Below are 19,667 nucleotides of genomic sequence, written 5' to 3' on the forward strand. Positions count from 1 at the left end.
ATAATTGTCTGGAGGCGAGGAAATCGCATCAGAGCTCTGTACCCCTTGGTTTGTCAGGGCCCCCGCGTGGATGAGAAGATGGAACGCTTACCTCCTCACGGGAAAGTTAACCTCATTGCCTCCCATTTCACCCCATTTCAACACGGGGATCGTATCATTCATTCCAATGAGATATGACCTCTTGCAACACTTAGCTCAATACAGCGGAGATTAGGCAGAGGCCTCCGTGTTTCAAAGAGACCTGCAGACTCCCGGTCTGTCGAAATGAACACTGTTTTCCGAGGCCGACTAGGAGGCATTGTAACCGGCGCTCTCACTCGTTGAGGAAAATTCGGGAGAGTCTCAAATGGGTGCCAGGAGGTGACCTCGTCTACAGAACAAATGCTAGCGACTACAAGTAAAATATTCGTCCATTCGAAGCTCCGTTATCGTGTTATGAGCCTTCAAGAAGAGGGAAAAAGATATCGGGGTCGCATTAAACATTTCGAAAACGGAGGACGCGCAGCTTCTCTTCCAGCGTGCTCGTGAAAAGAGGCCAACAAAAGGTTGAGGCTACCAGTTGTGTGGTTCGGTCCACTCGAGCGGTATCCCGAGTTCTAAATGCCTATCAACAGTTCGAAAGGAAACAGACTGTCTGATGTTCGATATCCGGATATTGTCCCAAGAGGAATTCCTTCAGCCTCTCTATATATAACATTCTTCGCAACCAAGTAGTCGACTCAAGAGCTAGCACAATAGCTCTGACAATTCCACCGATGGAGGGAGCGAAGAAACCTGCAATGTCCGAGGGGAGACCCTACGTGTCTAAACACGGTAGCCTCATTAGGACTTGAAGAGCCAGAGGCACTAGCCAAGTGAAAAACGCAAGATTCGACATATTCTCCAGGGCGGCGGCGGCAACTCCCCACAATATCTCTTCCTCGCCAGTAGTCCAAAAGTGGTTCTGGATGCAAGCGAGGAAGGGAAGGGGACATTGGAATATGGATCGAGAAGGAACACATATCAGAATAGTTGTGCCTCGCCAATTCGGCTTATATTTTGTGGAAGACGACAAGAAGACGGGTGTTCCTAGCCAGGGTTTTCACCTTCTGAGTCATGCGGAATGACAAGTTGGTAGAAGCACATAATCAAGAACTTGTTTTGTTCAATTCCCAAGCTATCCCAGAAATTTTTGTGCGATTTTTTGTGTATCTAGCTAAGCGCTTTGGCAAGAATGAGAGATTTTGTGGTCGATGAGGACAGTCTGTGGCATGGGTGTGCCGTGGCAATCCTTCGGACTTGGCGCGCGCGATATCCATTTGTCGTACGGGACTGAATCGAAATAACACACCGCTCTTAAGCAGTACAGTTAGTGTGTGATGTTGAAGACAAGTGTACTCCCAGCCATATCACCCGCAGAGTCAGTGGGACTGAAAAGGATCGATATTGCTCCTTCCAACAGCAACGGGCGGAATAATAATATGCTGAGAGGTACCCAGCATGCACAGCTTTAACGGGAATGGACGTACTACTCCAATCTGATTGGAAGGAGGCTGAAGTCCTACGTACATTGCTTTTCTGCTACATACGTGGGAACTTCATCACACGACTCAGACAACACAAATTCTTTGAAACTACCACCTTGCCTCATCGTTTGCGTCACGACCGGCGACGTACGTATTTCGACTTATCGCTGAACCCCTGAGTCGTTGTCGTTTCTCCAACATCATCTGAGGTCGTGATATTATTATTAGCTTATAATATGGCAGCGAAGGCGAAGGCCCGGTAAAGTTCCCACAAATAGTTTTCATGCAGATTTTGATACTGAAGTGACACTTTGTCTCTCCCCTTATTTCTCGATCCTGCTATATATATGTGTGTTCGGATACGGGTGCATTTAAGGATGGTATTAATTCGGCTGGTCTCCACCGCGCGTACTGGGTATACTTACACCACACAGAAGAATAGGAAATATCCTACGTTTAGCATCAAGAAATACGATCCCATGAGTATGTGTTAACTTCTTATACATACCATCCACACCCTTTTCTATTTTGAACTGACTATAATAACGTTATGCAGTAAAGCGTCATGTCTTGTTTGTTGAGCAGAAAATGAAATAGGACGTTCATCCTTTTTTTCGCAGTACTTTTCGTTCCCACTTTATTGTTTGTGCTTCCGGCGTACGATTATCACCTTCCTCGGTCTACTGTATATCGCAAAATATATACTACAAGCTGAAGCTAACCCGGTGTTCATTGCGCACTCATAGCAGTGCTCGACCACGCAAAGTCCTTCCGCGGGAAGAATCAAGCAGTACTGAGGCAAATTATCAATGGTAGAAAATTAAAACGTACACTAGCAAACCAAACGAAAAATGATATGACAGGAATCAGGCACATAATTATTTGTTTTTTTTTCTACTCTTCGTCCTCACTTGCACTTCCTCCTGAATCCGCCTTGTCGTCCTCGTTGTTACCGCTACTAGAGTCAGAAGCGTCATGATTCCCTATCCGGGAATAACCTTTTTCTTCGCTCCACCACCCAACGGGCATAACTTTGAACTCGACCATCTGAATTCCAACGAGTTTGAGGAGCTGTGCCTGTTCTGCTGTGAGAACATCTCCCTTCTGAAAAATCATACGGCGCAATCGAGGGGGAATGATCAGATGAGGCAGCATTTGCCAAGAGTTAACTGAGCGTACCTTGCAAATGACGTGCTCGTAGTCTAAGCTTGGTACCCCACGTTTCATGACTGTCGTCAGTCCGAGTTTTCTAAATTGAGGTTCCATAGATGAAGGGAACGTTGCCGTATCGTCACCGTGTATTGTGATTGGACCTGAGACATTGATTGGGGAGGCAAGAAAAAGTGGTACGTCGAGAAATGAAGTAGACAAGATCATTTGATCCCTTCGCGCGCACAAGTATCATAGATAAATATGGCTTACCGACTGGAAGTGTTATGGTATCTTTGGCCGTGTTCCCTGATCGTGCAAAATCTGGCTTTGCAAAGTGGTCGAACCAAGCTTCGACTTCATCGGGTGGGTAATCAGTGAAGAAAAGGCCGTCTCCGCCTTGTAGATGCTAAATGGGTTCACAAGAACATCAGCAATCGTAGGTGTTATTGATAGGAGGGGAAGTAGGGTCCATATGGCACACTCACTTTTGATACAGCATGAATCCCATCGCGACATTCGTTATCTTCCGACGTCCCGAGTGCTACAGCCATGACACGGATCCGTCCAAAGAACAATCTTGCAGTTCTATGATTTCCAACCACCAGGAAAGTTGGTAACGCAGACCCAGCAAAAAAAGGGGGCAAGCATAGGCGTACCCCTTCCATTTCTCCCTCACGATTTTTAGTGCCGAGTTCCTTATGTTCCCGACACGCAACACATAGACGTATTTCCACTTTGCCACATGTTCTCGAACCTAAAATTGTTACCCGACCCATAAATATATCATTCCGTCAGCGTTGCCAACACGTGAAAAAAAAAGAGTACAGCGTTACGGCGGTACTAGTGAGATGTCCTCACATCCGCAACGAAATTCTCTTTATGCGCTTTGGTTATCTTCTTCTCTGTCTTCGTAAGACTCACTAAGCCAAAGACGTGCAGTGAAAAAAAGATTTCAACGGTTGAAGGCGCGAGTCCCTTACCGAGCTTCGGACGTCTTGCGCGAGGCATCTAAGTAGACAAGCAGGGCCACGAGGGGGGATTCTGGGAAAGGGTGTGGAGCGTGTCGATTAATTATGAGCAAGGTGGGAAGTCCGTAGAGGCCCTCAGAAAGCCGAAAGGTTAAACGTCTCCAGCAAGTCTAGTGAAGCGAAATCTATCTGACTTCAATTTTTCCTCGGCACGGAAATTTTTTGGAGATCACATGTCCATGTGCACAGCCACTACTCCACCTTCAATTTGATTCAATTGCCCGTCAGCACTTTGGATAGATCCTTTGACAGTTCTCGTTCGCGGCGATCGATCGGTCTCTTACTCCCACGTAAGGTACAAGAGAAGCCAGTACTAATTATTGAAGCCGATCGATTCTTTTACATCCGATCATTTACGTTTCCGGAGGTCAGCATGACAGATTCCGATTCAGCAAAGTTCAACGTTGTAACAGAGGAGCATCTTCGAGCGTTAGGGGATAGGCTCATAAATGCTTCCAGAGATTGTTCACTCTCATCCTCCTATCGGACGCTCTTCACCCTAAAATCTCTATGTCAACGCGCAATAGCGGCAGCCAACTCTCATTCCGTATCCACTAGCCCAAGATCAACAACGTCACTCCTCAACAACGACACGTCCAATTCCAATTCCGAATCGCCATCCACCCAAACACCAATAATAATTCTCCCACCAAATGCCGAGCAAGTGATAATATCGCTCCTCGGAAAGGCCCTTCACGCGCCGACCGTCCGTTCTCTCCTTCGACACGAACTTGCCTATGTCCTAGGTCAAATCGGTTCACCGCTAGCCATCCCAATCCTAGAAGAAGTACTCAGTGATGTTGAGGGGCAGGAGGAGATGGTTAGACATGAATCTGCTGAGGCTTTGGCTGCGTTGGACAGTAAAGGGAGTGTGGAGATTCTTAGACGGTTTGTCGATGAGGGAGGGAAAGGGGAGAAAGGGAAGGTGGTTAGGGAGACTTGTCAGATTTCATTGAGGAAGATTGAGTGGAATGAGAGCGAAGAGGGGAAGGATAATGGGGCTATCGATAGGTGCCGTCATTTTTCCTTTATCCGATTTCGTGAGCTTATACTCTTCGAATGGGTTTTTCACATTGGTCGACCAGGAAGTTCACGTCCATTGACCCTGCACCCCCTTTCACCACACCTTCCACGTCCACAGAAATCGATTCACTAAAGAGGACGCTCCTAGATGTTACCCACTCTTTATTCGATCGTTACAGAGCTATGTTCTCCCTGCGAAACATCGGTACGCCAGAGGCGATTGATGCTCTGTCAGCAGGGTTCTTGGATGACAACGCTCTATTCAAGTAAGGCCACTTTCTCTCATCTTCGCAACAAGATTGGCTTTTCCTCACGCGCTTGAATGTTTCTCTCTCTCTCCTATCCTATGTCAAGACACGAAATAGCATTCATCATGGGTCAGTTGTCACACCCCCATTCGATCCCCGCTCTTGTCAAAGTTCTCGAACGGCCCGATGAATCGCCGATGGTCAGACACGAAGCGGCTGAAGCCCTCGGGGGTATTGCTGAAGAGGAAGGATCGAGTGGGCAGGGCACTTTGAGGATTTTAAGAGAATGGAGGGATAAACCTGAGGCTCCGGAGGTGGTTAGGGAGAGCTGTATCGTGGCGGTTGATATGTGGGAGGTGCGTGCCCTTTGAGATTTCCGATCATTTGATGTCTGGATTTTGTGATACTGATTGATCGTTCTGGTCTGCTAGTATGAGAACAGCAAGGAATTCGAGTATGCCAATGGATTGTTGTAGATGCTGTTAACATGGGAACAAGCCGTGCGTAAAGGAAGAAATTGGCCAATTGGCGTACAGATTATGATTCTGCCAGGTTGCGACGCGACTCCTTTGTGATCGATTGCAGAGTGAATCACCGGGTCCATAGGCTTTCTCGTGTCATTGACGCATCTGCATGCTTTGGCCTTGGATGCTTGCTTTTCGATGCACAAATTGAGCTCAACCCAAATGAAGATCCCATTTTATGTTGGCCTGATTACCCGAGTACTGTGTTGTCACCTGTACATCTAATCATTTGCGCGAGGCTCTGGGTCATGTAACGGCCGCGGTTGCGAGGAAATAGGAAAACACCAGTTAGCTTAATGGCTGAGTCCGGCGCTTGCACTGCGACCCTTTGGGGTGTTATGGGTGGGCCCCGCGCGTCGCGTTGGCGGCGCGTAACCTTCCGTTACGGTTTTTTTTCCCGAGCATGCGACAAAAACGCATAGTTCGTGTGTGTCTTAAGAGATGAATTGATCATCATTTTGGGAACGGTCAATTTCCCTTCTTATGCTGGGAGTGACGACCTTCGCAACCTCGAATCCTGCCACTGCCTCTGAAGAAAGGATGTTGAAGGACAGCGTCGGTATCTGTCCCTAATTGAGGTCGAAGGATCATGGATGACTCCATCGCGGGATCGCGGGATCGTGGCAAGAGCAATGAATTATGCCTGGGATCAATAAGATCCGGGGGCTGGTACAATGTTCACACATTCTCGTGATGATGAAACTTTAATTCATTCAAGAACGGATGTTATTCCTCGCCTCCTTCCCCCCTTTCCTTCCTTCATCCTCGTTACAACTACCACTAGCACCAAGGCCCAGCTAGGCTCACGCGGAACGACTTGTTTGTCTTATTAGCCGTGCCTTTATCTACTGCTTAGCGATGTCGCACGTAGCCGCCGTGAGTGCCATGTGTTCCCCGGCTCACAGAATAACCGTCATGCTCAAACTCCCTCCAAAAAGCAAACCGCTAGTCCAACAGACGGGAAAAAGGCAAATGAAACTACTACTCCAAACATTCTCCCTCCAACGAGCCAACAACAAACCTTCACGCTTCCCTCGTCACCCTCCAGCCCACCTTCCTTCAAGTTACCTCCGGATCTGGATCTAACCAGACCGATTTCGCAACTATTGAGGGAGGGTACGGCAGATGTTCATACAGCCGTTGAGGATTCCGAAGGCGCACAATTACTTACACAGGGCCAACTTGGCAATCGGGAATATACGAGGGTTCTGTTTATGCTTTGGCATATTTACGAGTGAGTTGTGGCTCCTCCTGTCTCATTGTATTTTCTATCGGAGGGTTGGATAGGAGATAGAGGGCACCTGTGTTTTGGATTCGTACTAACTATTATTTATTTTCTTGACGCCATGACGCCAATTATATGCTCGCAAACCAACTGTGATGTCTACGCCGCACCTGACCGACCGGCAGTGAACTGGAACGAGGACTGTACGAACATCGTGAACATCCGGTCCTATACCATATCTACCACCCACGAGTCTTCTCTCGCGCATCAGCTCTCTCCTTCGACATATGTCATCATCTCGGAACCGTGACATGGCAAACCGATCCTTTCTACGTCTCCTTCTACAACAACATTCCCAAACCCGTTCAAGCTTACATCGATCGTCTTTCCTATCTTGGTCGTTCTGAAGCTACGAGCGAAGAGGTATCCTGTCTTGCAGCGCATGCGTACGTACGGTATTTAGGGGACTTGAGTGGAGGGCAGATGATTAGGAGGAAGCTCATCAAGTCGTATGGATTGTATGAGGATGGTGAAGGGAGTGCGTTTTATAATTTTAGGACGTTGGATTATAGGACTGGCGATCGGCCTGCGGAGATGCATGAGATTAGGAAGATTAAGGCTTGGTTCAAGGAAGGGCTTGATGAGGCTGTCACAGATCCTAAGCTAAAAGGTGTGTTGTTTGTTTCTTTTTTTGCTTCTGTGGCCACCCCTCTCCCATCTCTTTCCTTTCCCTTCCAAAACGGAACTTGTCCATTTCATTTCCACTATTTTCACATGGCAACCAATTCACCGTATTTCACTTCATTGGTCCTACCCACTTCCATCCCATCCCCATCGTGTATCGGATCGTCCGTTATCATCAACACGATACTAACGAGCGCGCCACTTTTCACCACCTCACACAGAACTCGTCATCGCAGAAGCACATGCTGCTTTCCTTTACAATGGGGGTCTGTTCTCCTGCATAGACACCACGCAAACGCTAGAGAAAGAGAACGAATTAAAAGCTCAATCTGCTTCGGCGTACCCAGGCGCTCATATCACTCAGACGTTGCTTAGAGCCGGGAATGGTGGCGGGGTGATGACTAGTGTGGGGGCGTTTGCTGCGTTGGTGGTGTTAGCTGCATGTGGGGCCCATTTGGTGCTGACGATGGGTGGGGTGACGGGTGAGGGTGGGAAGAAAGGGTTGGAGGGTGTTTATGGGTGGTTGGTTTCGGGTTTTGCTAGGGCAAACGGAAGTGGCCAGGAGCAGGCGAGCGTTGTGTAGGATCGGCCAGATGGGTCTGCTCGTCATTGATAACCACGAGTTCGCTGCAATCAGGTCCTTCCCATTCCATTCTAACATTTGCTTAATTGACTGGACGGTCACGTCCATACAGGAAATTCAGTCTTCTTGGTTCCATGGTTTACATTTCGCAAATTTTGTATACTACCTGCCTAACGTGTTTCCTCTCCGTGTAAGGGGGGGAATTCAATGTCAAGAACTCATATTGTCTGAGTGGAAGATGACAGTGAACCTACAAAACCCCTCTGAGATGAGCGCAAAAAATCACGTGTTTGATGAATTTACACAAATCACTGCGTTTAAGCCAAAAATTTCCGCAGCCCTTTCCGCTGTCAGAAACGTAAGTGCCGTGGAATCCCAGCCCTTTCCGCAATGGAAAATCGAAGCCTGTTTATCCAACAGCGGAAATGTCGATGGAAAATTGATGTGTGCTGTCCGACAGTGGAAATGGGGGGGAAACCACGTGTCCCCAATTTCTCCATGCAATCCGCCCGCTTTCCCTCAAGACTTTGCATCAAATCGTCCCATCCTCTCACTTTCTGTTGCATATAACATAAACTGTCCAACAAATCACCTGGGCAACGCGTCTGTGTTATTTGTTGGCATATGTTGTTGTTCCCTTTCGATGTTCAACTTAGCTGGAACATCCAGGTGTACTTGCAGGTACTTGCTCTTTCACTGCGGACTCAGTGGACTCTGGCTGGACTTCTACTCTGGGTTACTTGGGTTGTCATATCTTTTGTGGCTCTCTGTGCCATTATTCTAGATGCACGGGGTTGGACACGTTATGTTCAACATCCAGGGCCATCTTGGTGGTCTCTTCTCTAGTGGACTAGTCTCTGAGTCCATTGAGCTAATATCTGGTGGTTTGTCCTGTGGACTCTTCAGCTCCTGTTTGCTATGTGGGTTTTTACTCTATGGTTCACCAATGAGTTAACACTGTCCTGGTACGGATGTGCCAGGACAGCGTTAAGTTGATATTTTCGTATGTTCATCTGTTCCCTAACCATCTTGTATATAGGACTCCCACTGACAAGTACCACCTTATCCAGTGTTCTTCCCTCTCCCCCTCTCGCTTCTGGCGATGATATGATGTATATTCACTTCCCAACTCCCCATGTCTTATTAATTGTACTTGTTGTCTGCCGCAAACTGATGCTAGATAACGCTACAGTTGTGTGTGAAGTAGTGGAAGGTGTGGAAGGAAAGGCTAGGGTAGGGGCAGAAAGTTTTATAGTTTATTTTCTTGTATGTACATCGAGAAATATATATGTGCTTTCCAGACGTGGGTTGGACGGGGAATCAATATAATAGATTATCAGCCACCACCAAATCCCCATCATTTCCCGGCCCCAACCATGGTAAAGTGACGCTCAATCCGCCAGCGGACAGAACCAATATCCGCTGTGGGAAATTGCGTGGAAATCCGGTTATCCCCTCCATTTCCACAGCGGAAATTTTTGGCTTAAACGCAGTGAATATGAAAATGATGATATTTGTTTTGAATCCGCCAATTACAATGAAGGAAATGAATAGGATGCAAGCGTGAAGACGCACAGGCAGGGGCCCGGGCGCCTTCATAACTGTGGGGCATTTAACGGAAGGGAACAGAAAGTTGTATGCAGTAAGAAAAAAATCGTGGATGAAGGGGGGAGGGAATTGTGAGGCCAGTTTAACTGTACTTATAACCCTAAATTCAGTGTATATATCAATTGGGTTGTGTGGCCTTGGTGTGCAGTGCCACATGAGGGGTTGCAAGTTAAGTAGACTGTTGTCCAGTTGACCCTAGGGTAGGGACTTGACTGTGGCCAGTCATATGATACTGTAGTCAAGCTTTTTAATTTTTTTGAATATTTTAACATGGGCTCAGGGTGCTCATAGAGCCAATAGTCCTCTGTGTCATATCCATCCACAGCCATCACCTTCCACCACCTCTGTTCCTTCTGGATCACCTCTGCTCCTTTGTCACTAACCTCGGAGCCTCCGGATTCCACAACTACATACCTCTGACTCCCCCAATGGCCACCACCCCCTCAATTCAATATATTACCTGCACCTCCCTAAGTACAGAGCCCCAAAGGGCTCTGGACAGCTCCGACATTGTAGGAGTGCATAACAGGTGTGCTCAATTTCATGGGACCTTATGCAGCAAATACGTCAAAATTGGGCTCCTGCCCTTGTACATTATTAGGAAAAAGGAATCCTAGGAGGGAGTAATAAGAAAGAAGAAAGAGGGTTTTCGTACAAACCGAAAGAACCTTTCCACAAAGGAATTGGTTGAGATTTGGTGGAGAAATCCAACCTGAGATGTCCTCATGTGCAAAGTGCATGCACTTGACCACGACCATGGAACAGGGTCAAAAGTTGATGGAAGAGGACGATCTTGGAGTCATAAAATCCAGAAAAATGCCCAAAGACTCATTGTCGAATTTCACCCTAATCGGTTCTGTGGTTGTGGAGATATTCTGATTGTCAGGCATGATGGGAGTCATGGGACGATATGAACTGTTCGGATGCTCACATGTGAGCTAGTCTCAATGAAAATATGGGCTAGTCAAATAATATAAATGCTGAAGAAGTCATTGGAGGAGTCTAGGAACTATGGCATTTTATTTGGACCAAGTTTCCCTGTGCATGGATAATGAAGATATGTATACTGCATCTGTGTCAAAGACCAGATTCGAGACGAGGGAGAGTCTCCGTGATGGAGGGCTTTGGCCTCAGTGACTTCTGCCAAGAGCGCTGTGCCTAGTGACACGTCCGTGCCCTAACTTACTGACTGGCAATCAGAACCGAAGGGGGGGTAACTCTAGTTGATTTTATTACTGGGGTGTAACCTATGTACAAGTTGTCATATCCGTGCATACCCGACCCCGACCTGACTTCCGGACCTCCACCCTCTTCACCTCCGGAGTCATAACCTACCGTTGCCGTTCCGATACTCACCTTCGGTCCTGGTAAACACACCTCCCCCTTACCTCTCCGACCCTACCTCCATCCGCTCCGATATTCATCCCGGACCGAACATCGCCCCACTCACCACCCTCCTACTACTCCGCTCCCCCTTCACAACACCTCCACCCTCCCGCCACCCTCCTACGCTTCCCCCGTCCGCTCCGATACCCACCTTCGGACCTGACTACTCTCCTTTCCGCCACTCCTTCTCCCCTTACCTGTCCCCTCTCTCCTCCCTCCGTTACTCCTCTGCCACCCTTCCACCAAGTTACGACCTTCCACCGCTGTCCCGTACTTCGCACTCGGACACCGCTCGTACCTTACTCTGAGCCTCCGTCATAGTCCCTACCTCGGACTTTGACTCCACCTCGGCCTTAGTCCATTGCATTGGTGACCTCATACTACGTAAACACCATTGCCAATATTCCTTGGACTTCCAACCCCGCCTCCGTAACCTCCGTAAGCTCCGCAACCCCCGAGCTTCGCGGACCGCCTTCGGCACTCTCGCCGCCTGTAATGTATTTCTCGCATTTTCCCTTCATCCCTATTTGGACTACTGCTTCTTTCTATTCTAGCCAGTTAGTCATCATCCCCACTTCCCCTCATCCTCCTGCCCCTCTGGGCCTCGCCCTCTCTACCTCCTTTCGGACGTATCACAGGTCTTGCCCTATGACCTTCGGTACCGCTCCGCCCCCTCTACCCTTTGTTCCCGTTCGGACATCTTCGTTCCGATTCGGTCACCCTTTGTTCTCTTTGTGCTTTTGCCCCTTCCATTATATATATCGGCGCTTGTACATACTCGTTTTGGTTTTAGTCCGAAATCGACCTGAAATGCCCCCAAGAGACTTCCTGCTCACCTACTGTGAAATTAAGGACCAAATGGACAAACAGCAATGGCACAGCGCTCCGCTTGAGTCGCTGAGGCCAAGGTCCCTCCATGCTAAGTCTCCGATTCCACTCCGGAGTCGTCCGTTTCCGCCCATTCTAACACAAGTGGGATATATATATGGTTACAGTGAAGACGGGTCCGCAATTGGCGGAGCCGAACGGAGCGGAGCTAACGGGGTTTAAACATTAGCTGACTGAATATTACCGACGAGTCGGGTCGCGGGGTTAGCGGAAAGGCAGGCGATAACCCAGAAACGGAAAGGAGGGATAGGCCCGAAGGTGGGCTCTGCAGGGCAGGCAAGTGTATTGTCCAGTGGAGGCGGGAGTGCGCTAGCGGACGTCGGAGCTGTCCGGAAGTCTTTGGGGCTCCGTACTTAGGGAGGTGTAGGTAATAAATTGAAATGAGGGGGTGGTGACCATCGAGGGGTACCGAGAGGATTGCGGAATACGGGAGCTCCGAGGTTAGTGAGGGAGGAGCGGAGTTAGACTGGAGGGATTGGAGGAACTGGAAGTCGATGGCCAGGGATGGATATGACAATCTGAGAATTCCCATTCTCAGTCAAATCTCCACCATATTTCACAAAATCGGTATCATTAGAAAGCTATGGATAAGGAGAGTCGGATGGAATAAAGGGACGGAGGTTTGATGCAGTGTTTAGAGTGCTATGAGGAAGTTTGTGTTTTTCCTTTTCAATTTCTTTTGTTGTTTGGAATTGTATTCTAAGCCAACAGCAGCCGAACCTTACCGCCATTGCTGGTGGAGGCTTAGCTCAGCCAAACCCATATATTTCGGACTATTTTCACAAATTGTACATTTGCTGTATGGGTATATGTATTTCTGTCATATCCGTGCATACCCGACTCCTGGACCTCCTCCTTCACCACCTCCGGAGTCCTACCCTACTGCTGTCCACTCTGATATTCACCTTCGGTCCTGGCACCACACCTCCTCTCACCTCCCATGCCACCTCCACTCCTTCCCTCTCCTCTCCTATCTCTGTCCACTCCGATACCCACCTCGGACCGAACACCACCCCTCTCGCCACCCTCCTACTACCCCTCCTCCCACTCCTCTGCTTCCTCCCCACAACACCTTCATCCTTCTGTCACCCTCCTACTCTTCTCCCATCCGCTCTGATACCCACCTTCGGACCTGACACCTTTCCTCTCCTCCACACCTTTCCTCCATCCTCCATCCTCTCTCTTCCCTCTGGCCCTCTTCTGTCGATCCCCTGCCAAGTTACAGCCTTCCACCGCTGTCCTGTACTTCGTACTCGGACACCGATTGTACCTTTGCTCCGAGCCTCCATCATAGTTCCTACCTCGGACTTTGACTCCACCTCGGTCTTAGTCCATTGCATTGGTGACCTCATACTACGTAAACACCATTGCCAATATTCCTCAGACTTTCAACCCCACCTCTGTAACCTCTGTAACCTCTGTAACCTCCATAACCTCCAAGCTCCACGGATCACCTTCGGCACTTTCGCCGCTTGTAATGTATCCCTTGTGTTTTCCCCTCATCCCTATTTGGACTGCTGCTTCTTCCCATTCTAGCCAGTTAGTCATCATCCCCACTTCCCCTCATCCTCCTGCCCCTCTGGGCCTTGCCCTCCTTACCTCCTTTCGGACGTACCACAGGTTCTGCCTTATGACCTTCGGTACTGCTCTGCTTCTGTCATCCCTTTGTCCCCGTTCAGACGCCTTCATTCCGATTCGGATCCCCTTTGTTTCCTTGTGCTTTCGCCCCCTCCATTATATATATCGGCACTTGTACATACTCGTTTTAGCCCTTAGTCTAAAATCGACCTGAAATGCCCCCTAGAGACTTCCTGCTCGCCTACTGTGAAATTAAGGACCAAATGGACAAACAGCAATGGCACAGCGCTCTGCTTGAGTCGCTGAGGCCAAGGTCCCTCCTTGCTAAGTCTCCGGTTCCCCTCCAGAATCGTCCGCCCTCACCCAGTTCTAACAATTTCCCCCCTCCCGCTACTTTTGAAGTCTGTGTACTTGGGTTGTTATGGGAATGGACCTAGAATCTTATGGTCCGTGACTATAGACAATCAAACCCTAGCCCCTTCAACTTTATTTCTTTGTCAAACCCCATGCCAAGCTTTCCCACTGGGTTTTGGTGCTGGCTGGGGGATTTGTTGAGTTTTAAGGGACTTCCTTTGACCATTATGATTTTTATATTAGATAGTTAGAAGTCATATGATGTATAAGGCAGATGCCGGAACTGTTCTCTTTATCGAATATACAATCTCAGACTGTCACCCAGTGATTGTAACTGTCATCCCAGTGTGCCACCACCTGTAAACCTTCCCTGTAACATCTGACTTGGTCCATATTGATGTCTACATCAATATTCTTACAATCCATGAGGAAACCTCAACGACCCGGTGAGTGCTCAGACACCGGACCTCACCCTTCCTGCTCCCACCCCCCCACTGGGTGGTTGAGCTCCCATTCCTACCCTTCCTGTAGTACCCTACCGGGTCCTACAACCCTTCCTCCCTTCTTGGGAGGGAGAAGTGACCCAGGCAGCCCCAGGATGCCTGGCCACGTACCCACGGGCCCAAATTCCCACGGTCACTCACTACCGTGCACTGGTCAACCAACCTGCCTGTCCCAACAAATCCCGCTACTGGTACGCTCCCTTGAGCGCCAAGTAACCGATAGACAACCACTGGGCTACTCCCTCAAGGAGTGCCAACTACCCACGCTACCGGTACACTCACATGAGCGCCAAGTCACCACTAGCCAACTGTTAGATGGCTCCCTCAAGGAGCCCCCATCATACCCGCTGCCGGTACGCTCCTTAGAGCGCCAAGTTGCCGCTAGCCAACTGTTAGGTGGCTCCCTCAAGGAGCCCCCATTATACCCGCTGCCGGTATGCTCCTCGGAGTGCCAAGTTACCGTTAGTACACCCGGTCTCAGATCTCCTCCTGCTCTCCCTTCAATGGCTATGCAGCCACCTCTATCCGTGAGCAGAACGGCTCAGGTTGGGTTCCCCGGAACCCATTCCTGTAACATGGGTGCTGTGAGTTGCCACATGATTGGTAAAGGGCTATTGTGACCTTTAGGGAAATCCACCATGGAAAGAAGATAAGCAAGAGTTACCAGAGTTATATATTTCCCCGAAATTCCCCCCCATCCCCATTGATTATATGGACCCATGCTTACTGCAACACCCTTTCAGCCCCCTTTCTCTTTCTTCCCTAGCTTTTGGGGAGTGAGTTGGAGTGCTACCTTCCATTTTCTGGAGACTGTAGCCAATTCCCGCTTGCAGCATCTGCTAGCACACTCCCACCTCCACTGGGCAATTTAGTTGCTTGCCCTGCAAGCTTACCTTCAGGCCGATCCCTCCTTTCCGTTTCTGGGTTATAGCCTGTCACTCCACTAAACCCGTAACCCAACTCATCGGTAATATTCAGTCGGCTAACAAGTAACTCTGTTAGCTCAGCTCCACTTGGTCCCGTTGTAAGCAGGATAATCGCCCACACACAGACTCGGCTCAGATACCTGATTCCACCATTCAGAAAACCCCTTCCATCCATGCGATGACTCAGTACAGATTTGGTATCCAAAAATAGTGCTAATTCGTACGATTCTGACGATACCAAGAACATCCCGATCAGTGGAGATTTGACAGAGTTCCGTGTTGGAGAAGTTAGGCACAGCAGGTCACAAGTATGTGCAGGCATGGGAATCTCAAGCAGCAACCCAGAATTCCAGCCTCACTTGTTCCCACAGTGTCTAATAAGTTGGTAAGAATGCTTATTGGCTGCGTGAGAGTTGTCTCTGCCTGCATTTCCAATTTTGGTTCTTAGTTCCGTAAATCCATTGAGATATCGCTTATTTTCTTATATTTTCATATTTTTGCATCATTTCAGTTATTGATTGATATTCTTTTATTGTTACTGTTACCCTTTTTTATGATTTCGCCTAATAAGGTACCAATATTCACCATCAATTATTTCTAAAAATAATTATTTCTTATAATTCTGTACATACCAGATTTTTGAAAAGAAGTTCTCCCCTCCCCCAATTTCTCTAAGGTGCTAGGATGTGCTAGAGTTGGAGTGAGTGCTAGGAATCCAACAGTAGGAATAAGGGCAACTGTCTAGCCCACAATGAGTGGGTAGTAGATTAGTTGAGCCCAGACCTTGCAGAATCCCGGAGAACCCACACTGGAGTTAAGGATCAAGAGCATAGCAAAGTTTAGTGGAGAAAGTAGAGTTTTGGGAGTTTGGCCCCCATGAGCTTAGTCAGCATCGAGAGCTGTGAGCCCTCTTTCACTGTCGATTCATGGGCCCGCCCCCCATGTAACTATATATACATAACTTGTAGATAGGTTACACCCCAGTGATAAAATTGACTAGAGTGTCCCTCTTTCAGTTCTCATTGCCAGTTAGTAAGTTAGGGCATGGACGTTGCAAGTGAGCTAGCGGCTCTCAGCGCCAACCAAGCTCGTGGGGGAAACTCTCCACAAAAACCCTTTTCTCCACTAGCCTCGATCCTAAAACTCCGGGAAATTCTCCGGAAATTCTGCAAGGTCCGGGCTCAGTGTCCACTACCCACTCTTTGTGGGTTAGACGACTGCCCTTACTCCTACTGTAGGAACTTCTAACACACTCACACTAACTCTGATGCATCCTAGCGCCTTAGAGAAATTTAGAGGAGGGAGAACTTAATTTTTCAATCCCGGTATGTACAGGATTATAAAGAATAAACATGATTGATGGGAAATATTGGTGCCATATGGCTCCTGGACCCCATCGTAAGCGAAATATTTGAAAAGGGCATCAAAAGAATAAAAGAATATCATCCAATATATCAAAATGATGGTAAAAATGTGAAAATATGAGGAAAATCGGGAATTTATCAATGATTTCACAAAATTAGTACCTGAAACTGGAAATGTGGCTGGGAATAACCTTTACACAGCTAAAGAACATCTTTTCCCAATTTATTTGATGCCTTGGGAATGTGTGAAGCATGCTTTTCTGACTTCCCGCTTCCCTAAATTGAACTTCCCATGCCTGCACATGACCAGATCCCATGACCCACGCTGTGGCCAACCTCCCCAACACTTAACTCCACCAAATCTCCACTGATTGGGACGATCTTGACATCGACGGATTCGTAGGAATTAGGAGTATTTTTAAGTACCAAGTTTGTATCGATTTATGGAACGAATGAAGATGATTCTTGAATGGTGAAAATGGATATCCGAGCCAGGTCTGCGTGTGGGCAATTATCCCACCTACAACGTGTAACTAGGCACAGCGCTCCTGGTCTAAGTCACTGAGGCCAAAGCCCTCTGCCATGGGGATGTCTCCCTTGTCCTGCATCTGGTCTCTGACACTCTGTGGGCAAATATATCTCTCAGAGCTTGTCCAAGGTTATTTGCATGCTTGCATTTTTTGCTTATAGGCATGATGGAGTAAGGCACAGAGGCAGGTGGAGGCAGAGAAAGGGCAAGTTAACATTTACTTCCCTCTTTCGGAAATTGGTAATTCCCGATTCAATTGGATCCAGTATGCCCCAGCTGCCAAAATGCTGGGAGCTAATTCTTCGATTGTAGTTTCAAATGCATAGGGATTGAGAAGAAAGTTGGTTCCCAGCATCAACACCCTTTTAGTCATCTCATTTTGATTGAGTTGAGATATCAAAATTCAGCAACCTAGGAGGTCTTCTTTAGGGTGTACTTTACATAACTTAGGGCCTAGAAATAGTCAAACAGTGTTGTGTTGCAGGTGGAGGGCCTGGTTAGTTTTCAAATATTTTGTATCTGGAGGGTAATCACTTGTGCATGTCACCTATCTTACAACCTTAGTATTGTTGAAAAGGTTGGAATAAATGGAAATTTATGGTGTAAAGAATGTGAAAAGCCATTCAGAAATGAGTGAGCTATGCGGAAATGATGTTAGTAACCTGAAGATGGGCAAGAAGTCAACTTCTAGAGGTCTCAAATCCCAAATAAATTTCATAAAAATATGCTATTAACGTGAACAACTTATTATAACAATAAACGATATCTATGGAGGTATGGGATGCAATCAAATGGACAGAAACCAAGGAAAATGGATGAAAAACCACAAAAACAAGAAATCATGATGGACCATAGCAGGAAAAATAGGGGAAAATATACTAATGAAGCAAAGAACTCTAACACATTCATTTGTTCAATTCTTAACTATGATCAACTCTTTTTGTTCTAAACTTGAACCATTTCATTTGTTTATCATTTCAAGTCATAAGTGCAGCTGTATGTGCAGTAACATGCAGTCTGAATTCAGAATGACTGAGTCACAGCAAACTTAATGGTAAAGAAGAAGGATTTGAAATAAAAAACTGTGACAAATGCAGTGCAGTCAAGTTCTAGTTGAGCATTAAAATAGCTTAGGCAAGGAAGAACAATGAGAATTCTAGGTGCAGTCTGACTGTAGCAGGGCTGCAGTTCAGCGCAGCTGAGCACAGTAAAACTACAGCATGAAAAATTCATTTTTTATTCAGTTTGAGGAAAATACACTATAAATAAATCCTGTAAATATGAGGTAGAGTGTTAGAACTGGGTGAGGGTGGACGATTCTGGAGGGGAAGCGGAGACTTAGCAAGGAGGGACCTTGGCCTCAGCAACTCAAGTGGAGTGCTGTGCCATTGCTGTTTGTCCATTTGGTCCTTAATTTCATAGGTGGTGAGCAGGAAGTCTCTAGGGGGCATTTCAGGTCAATTTTAGACTAAAGGCCTAAAACAAGTATGTACAAGTGCTGATATATATAATGGAGAGGGCAAAAGCACAAGGAAACAAAGGGGGTCTGAATTGGAATGAAGGCATCCGAACGGGAACAAAGGGATGACAGAAGTGGAGTGGTACTGAAGGTCATAGGACAAACCTGTGGTACATCTGAAAGGAGGTAAGGAGGGCAAAGCCCAGAGGGGCAGGAGGATGAGGGGAAGTGGGGATGATGACTAACTGGCTAGAATGGGAAGAAGCAGCAGTCCAAATAGGGATGAGGGGAAAACGCGAAAGATACATTACAAGCAGTGAAAGTGCCGAAGATGATCCATGGAGCTTGGAGGTTGCAGAGCTTACAGAGGTTACGGAGGTGGGGTTGAAAGTCCGAGGAATATTGGCAATGGTGTTTACGTAGTATGAGGTCACCAATGCAATGGACTAAAGCTGAGGTGGAGTCAAAGTCCGAGGCAGGAACTATGATGGAGTCTCGGAGCGAAGGTACAAGCAGTGTCTGAGTACAGGGTATGGGACAGTGGTGAAAGGTCGTAACTTGGTGGAGGGTTGGCAGAAGAGGGTCAGAGGGAAGAGAGAGGAGAGAGGAAAGGGGTGAGGAGTGGAGGAGGGGAAAGGTGTCAGGTCTGAAGGTGAGTGTTGGAGCGGATGGGAGAAGGGTAGGAGAGTGATGGAAGGGTGGAGGTGTCATGAGGAGGAGCAGGAGGAGGAGTCAGAGGAGTGATGTTCGGTCCGAGATGAGTATCAGAGCGAATGGAGATAGGGTAGGAGAAGGACAGGAGGGTGGAGGTGGCATGAGGGGTGAGAGGAGGTGTGGTGTCAGGTGTGGTGTCAGGACCGAAGGTGAATGTCAGAACGGACAGCAGTAGGGTAGGACTCCGGAGGTGGTGAAGATGGAGTGTTATAGGAATGGAGTCTCTCGTGACCATGTCGACTGAACGTCAACCACAGTGGGTCCTCCTTCTCCACATCCTCCCATCTCTTTATTATATTCTCCCATTCCCCCCTTTCTTATACACTCACTCCACGCTAAGCTTTCCCTTATTGGGTTTTGGTGCTGGCCAGATTATTTATTCCATT

The 19,667-nt window shown here is 47.7% G+C and overlaps 4 protein-coding genes across 4 annotated transcripts; 3 read left to right on the forward strand and 1 right to left on the reverse strand.

Annotated features, from left to right (window-relative positions):
- The first annotated feature begins 1,588 nt into the window (after positions 1 to 1,588).
- Positions 1,589 to 2,233, forward strand: EI90DRAFT_3079147 (50S ribosomal protein L33). The gene is made up of 4 exons (XM_039061813.1): positions 1,589 to 1,652; positions 1,734 to 1,764; positions 1,882 to 1,988; positions 2,062 to 2,233. The coding sequence occupies exons 2-4, from the start codon at positions 1,742 to 1,744 to the stop codon at positions 2,100 to 2,102; spliced, it is 171 nt and encodes a 56-aa protein (XP_038910648.1). The 5' UTR covers positions 1,589 to 1,652; positions 1,734 to 1,741; the 3' UTR covers positions 2,103 to 2,233.
- A 63-nt stretch (positions 2,234 to 2,296) lies between these two features.
- EI90DRAFT_3079148 (uncharacterized protein) lies at positions 2,297 to 3,959 on the reverse strand. The gene is made up of 7 exons (XM_039061814.1): positions 3,638 to 3,959; positions 3,516 to 3,577; positions 3,314 to 3,411; positions 3,143 to 3,242; positions 2,928 to 3,063; positions 2,685 to 2,818; positions 2,297 to 2,609 (listed from the first exon to the last, which is right to left on the reverse strand). The coding sequence occupies exons 1-7, from the start codon at positions 3,663 to 3,665 to the stop codon at positions 2,400 to 2,402; spliced, it is 768 nt and encodes a 255-aa protein (XP_038910649.1). The 5' UTR covers positions 3,666 to 3,959; the 3' UTR covers positions 2,297 to 2,399.
- On the forward strand, positions 3,881 to 5,756 carry EI90DRAFT_3079150 (armadillo-type protein). Its single transcript, XM_039061815.1, has 4 exons — positions 3,881 to 4,696; positions 4,771 to 4,974; positions 5,063 to 5,312; positions 5,388 to 5,756. The coding sequence occupies exons 1-4, from the start codon at positions 4,059 to 4,061 to the stop codon at positions 5,430 to 5,432; spliced, it is 1,137 nt and encodes a 378-aa protein (XP_038910650.1). The 5' UTR covers positions 3,881 to 4,058; the 3' UTR covers positions 5,433 to 5,756.
- A 421-nt stretch (positions 5,757 to 6,177) lies between these two features.
- Positions 6,178 to 8,141, forward strand: EI90DRAFT_3157890 (uncharacterized protein). Its single transcript, XM_039066151.1, has 4 exons — positions 6,178 to 6,356; positions 6,419 to 6,714; positions 6,891 to 7,375; positions 7,611 to 8,141. Exons 1-4 carry the CDS (start codon positions 6,339 to 6,341, stop codon positions 7,970 to 7,972), a joined length of 1,161 nt encoding a protein of 386 aa, XP_038910651.1. The 5' UTR covers positions 6,178 to 6,338; the 3' UTR covers positions 7,973 to 8,141.
- The last annotated feature ends 11,526 nt before the right edge of the window (positions 8,142 to 19,667 follow it).

The sequence above is a fragment of the Cantharellus anzutake genome (genome assembly GCF_015039405.1).
Source record: "Cantharellus anzutake strain C23 chromosome Unknown EI90scaffold_78, whole genome shotgun sequence".
NCBI lineage: Eukaryota > Fungi > Basidiomycota > Agaricomycetes > Cantharellales > Hydnaceae > Cantharellus > Cantharellus anzutake.

Excerpts from the sequence above, each read along its gene's own strand:
- EI90DRAFT_3079147 (XM_039061813.1), top strand. The coding sequence starts at position 1,742 with ATGGCAGCGAAGGCGAAGGCCCG. Across the intron at positions 1,765-1,881 it reads GCAGCGAAGGCGAAGGCCCG|GATGGTATTAATTCGGCTGG; the intron begins GTAAAGTTCCCA and ends GGTGCATTTAAG. Across the intron at positions 1,989-2,061 it reads CAAGAAATACGATCCCATGA|TAAAGCGTCATGTCTTGTTT; the intron begins GTATGTGTTAAC and ends AACGTTATGCAG.
- EI90DRAFT_3079148 (XM_039061814.1), bottom strand. The coding sequence starts at position 3,665 with ATGCCTCGCGCAAGACGTCCGAAGCTCG. Across the intron at positions 2,819-2,927 it reads TACCATAACACTTCCAGTCG|GTCCAATCACAATACACGGT; the intron begins GTAAGCCATATT and ends TCAATGTCTCAG. Across the intron at positions 2,610-2,684 it reads ACGAGCACGTCATTTGCAAG|AAGGGAGATGTTCTCACAGC; the intron begins GTACGCTCAGTT and ends ATGATTTTTCAG.
- EI90DRAFT_3079150 (XM_039061815.1), top strand. The coding sequence starts at position 4,059 with ATGACAGATTCCGATTCAGCAAAGTTCAACGTTGTAACAGAGGAGCAT. Across the intron at positions 4,697-4,770 it reads GATAATGGGGCTATCGATAG|GAAGTTCACGTCCATTGACC; the intron begins GTGCCGTCATTT and ends TTGGTCGACCAG. Across the intron at positions 5,313-5,387 it reads TGGCGGTTGATATGTGGGAG|TATGAGAACAGCAAGGAATT; the intron begins GTGCGTGCCCTT and ends CTGGTCTGCTAG.
- EI90DRAFT_3157890 (XM_039066151.1), top strand. Across the intron at positions 6,715-6,890 it reads ATGCTTTGGCATATTTACGA|TGAACTGGAACGAGGACTGT; the intron begins GTGAGTTGTGGC and ends ACCGACCGGCAG. Across the intron at positions 7,376-7,610 it reads CACAGATCCTAAGCTAAAAG|AACTCGTCATCGCAGAAGCA; the intron begins GTGTGTTGTTTG and ends CACCTCACACAG.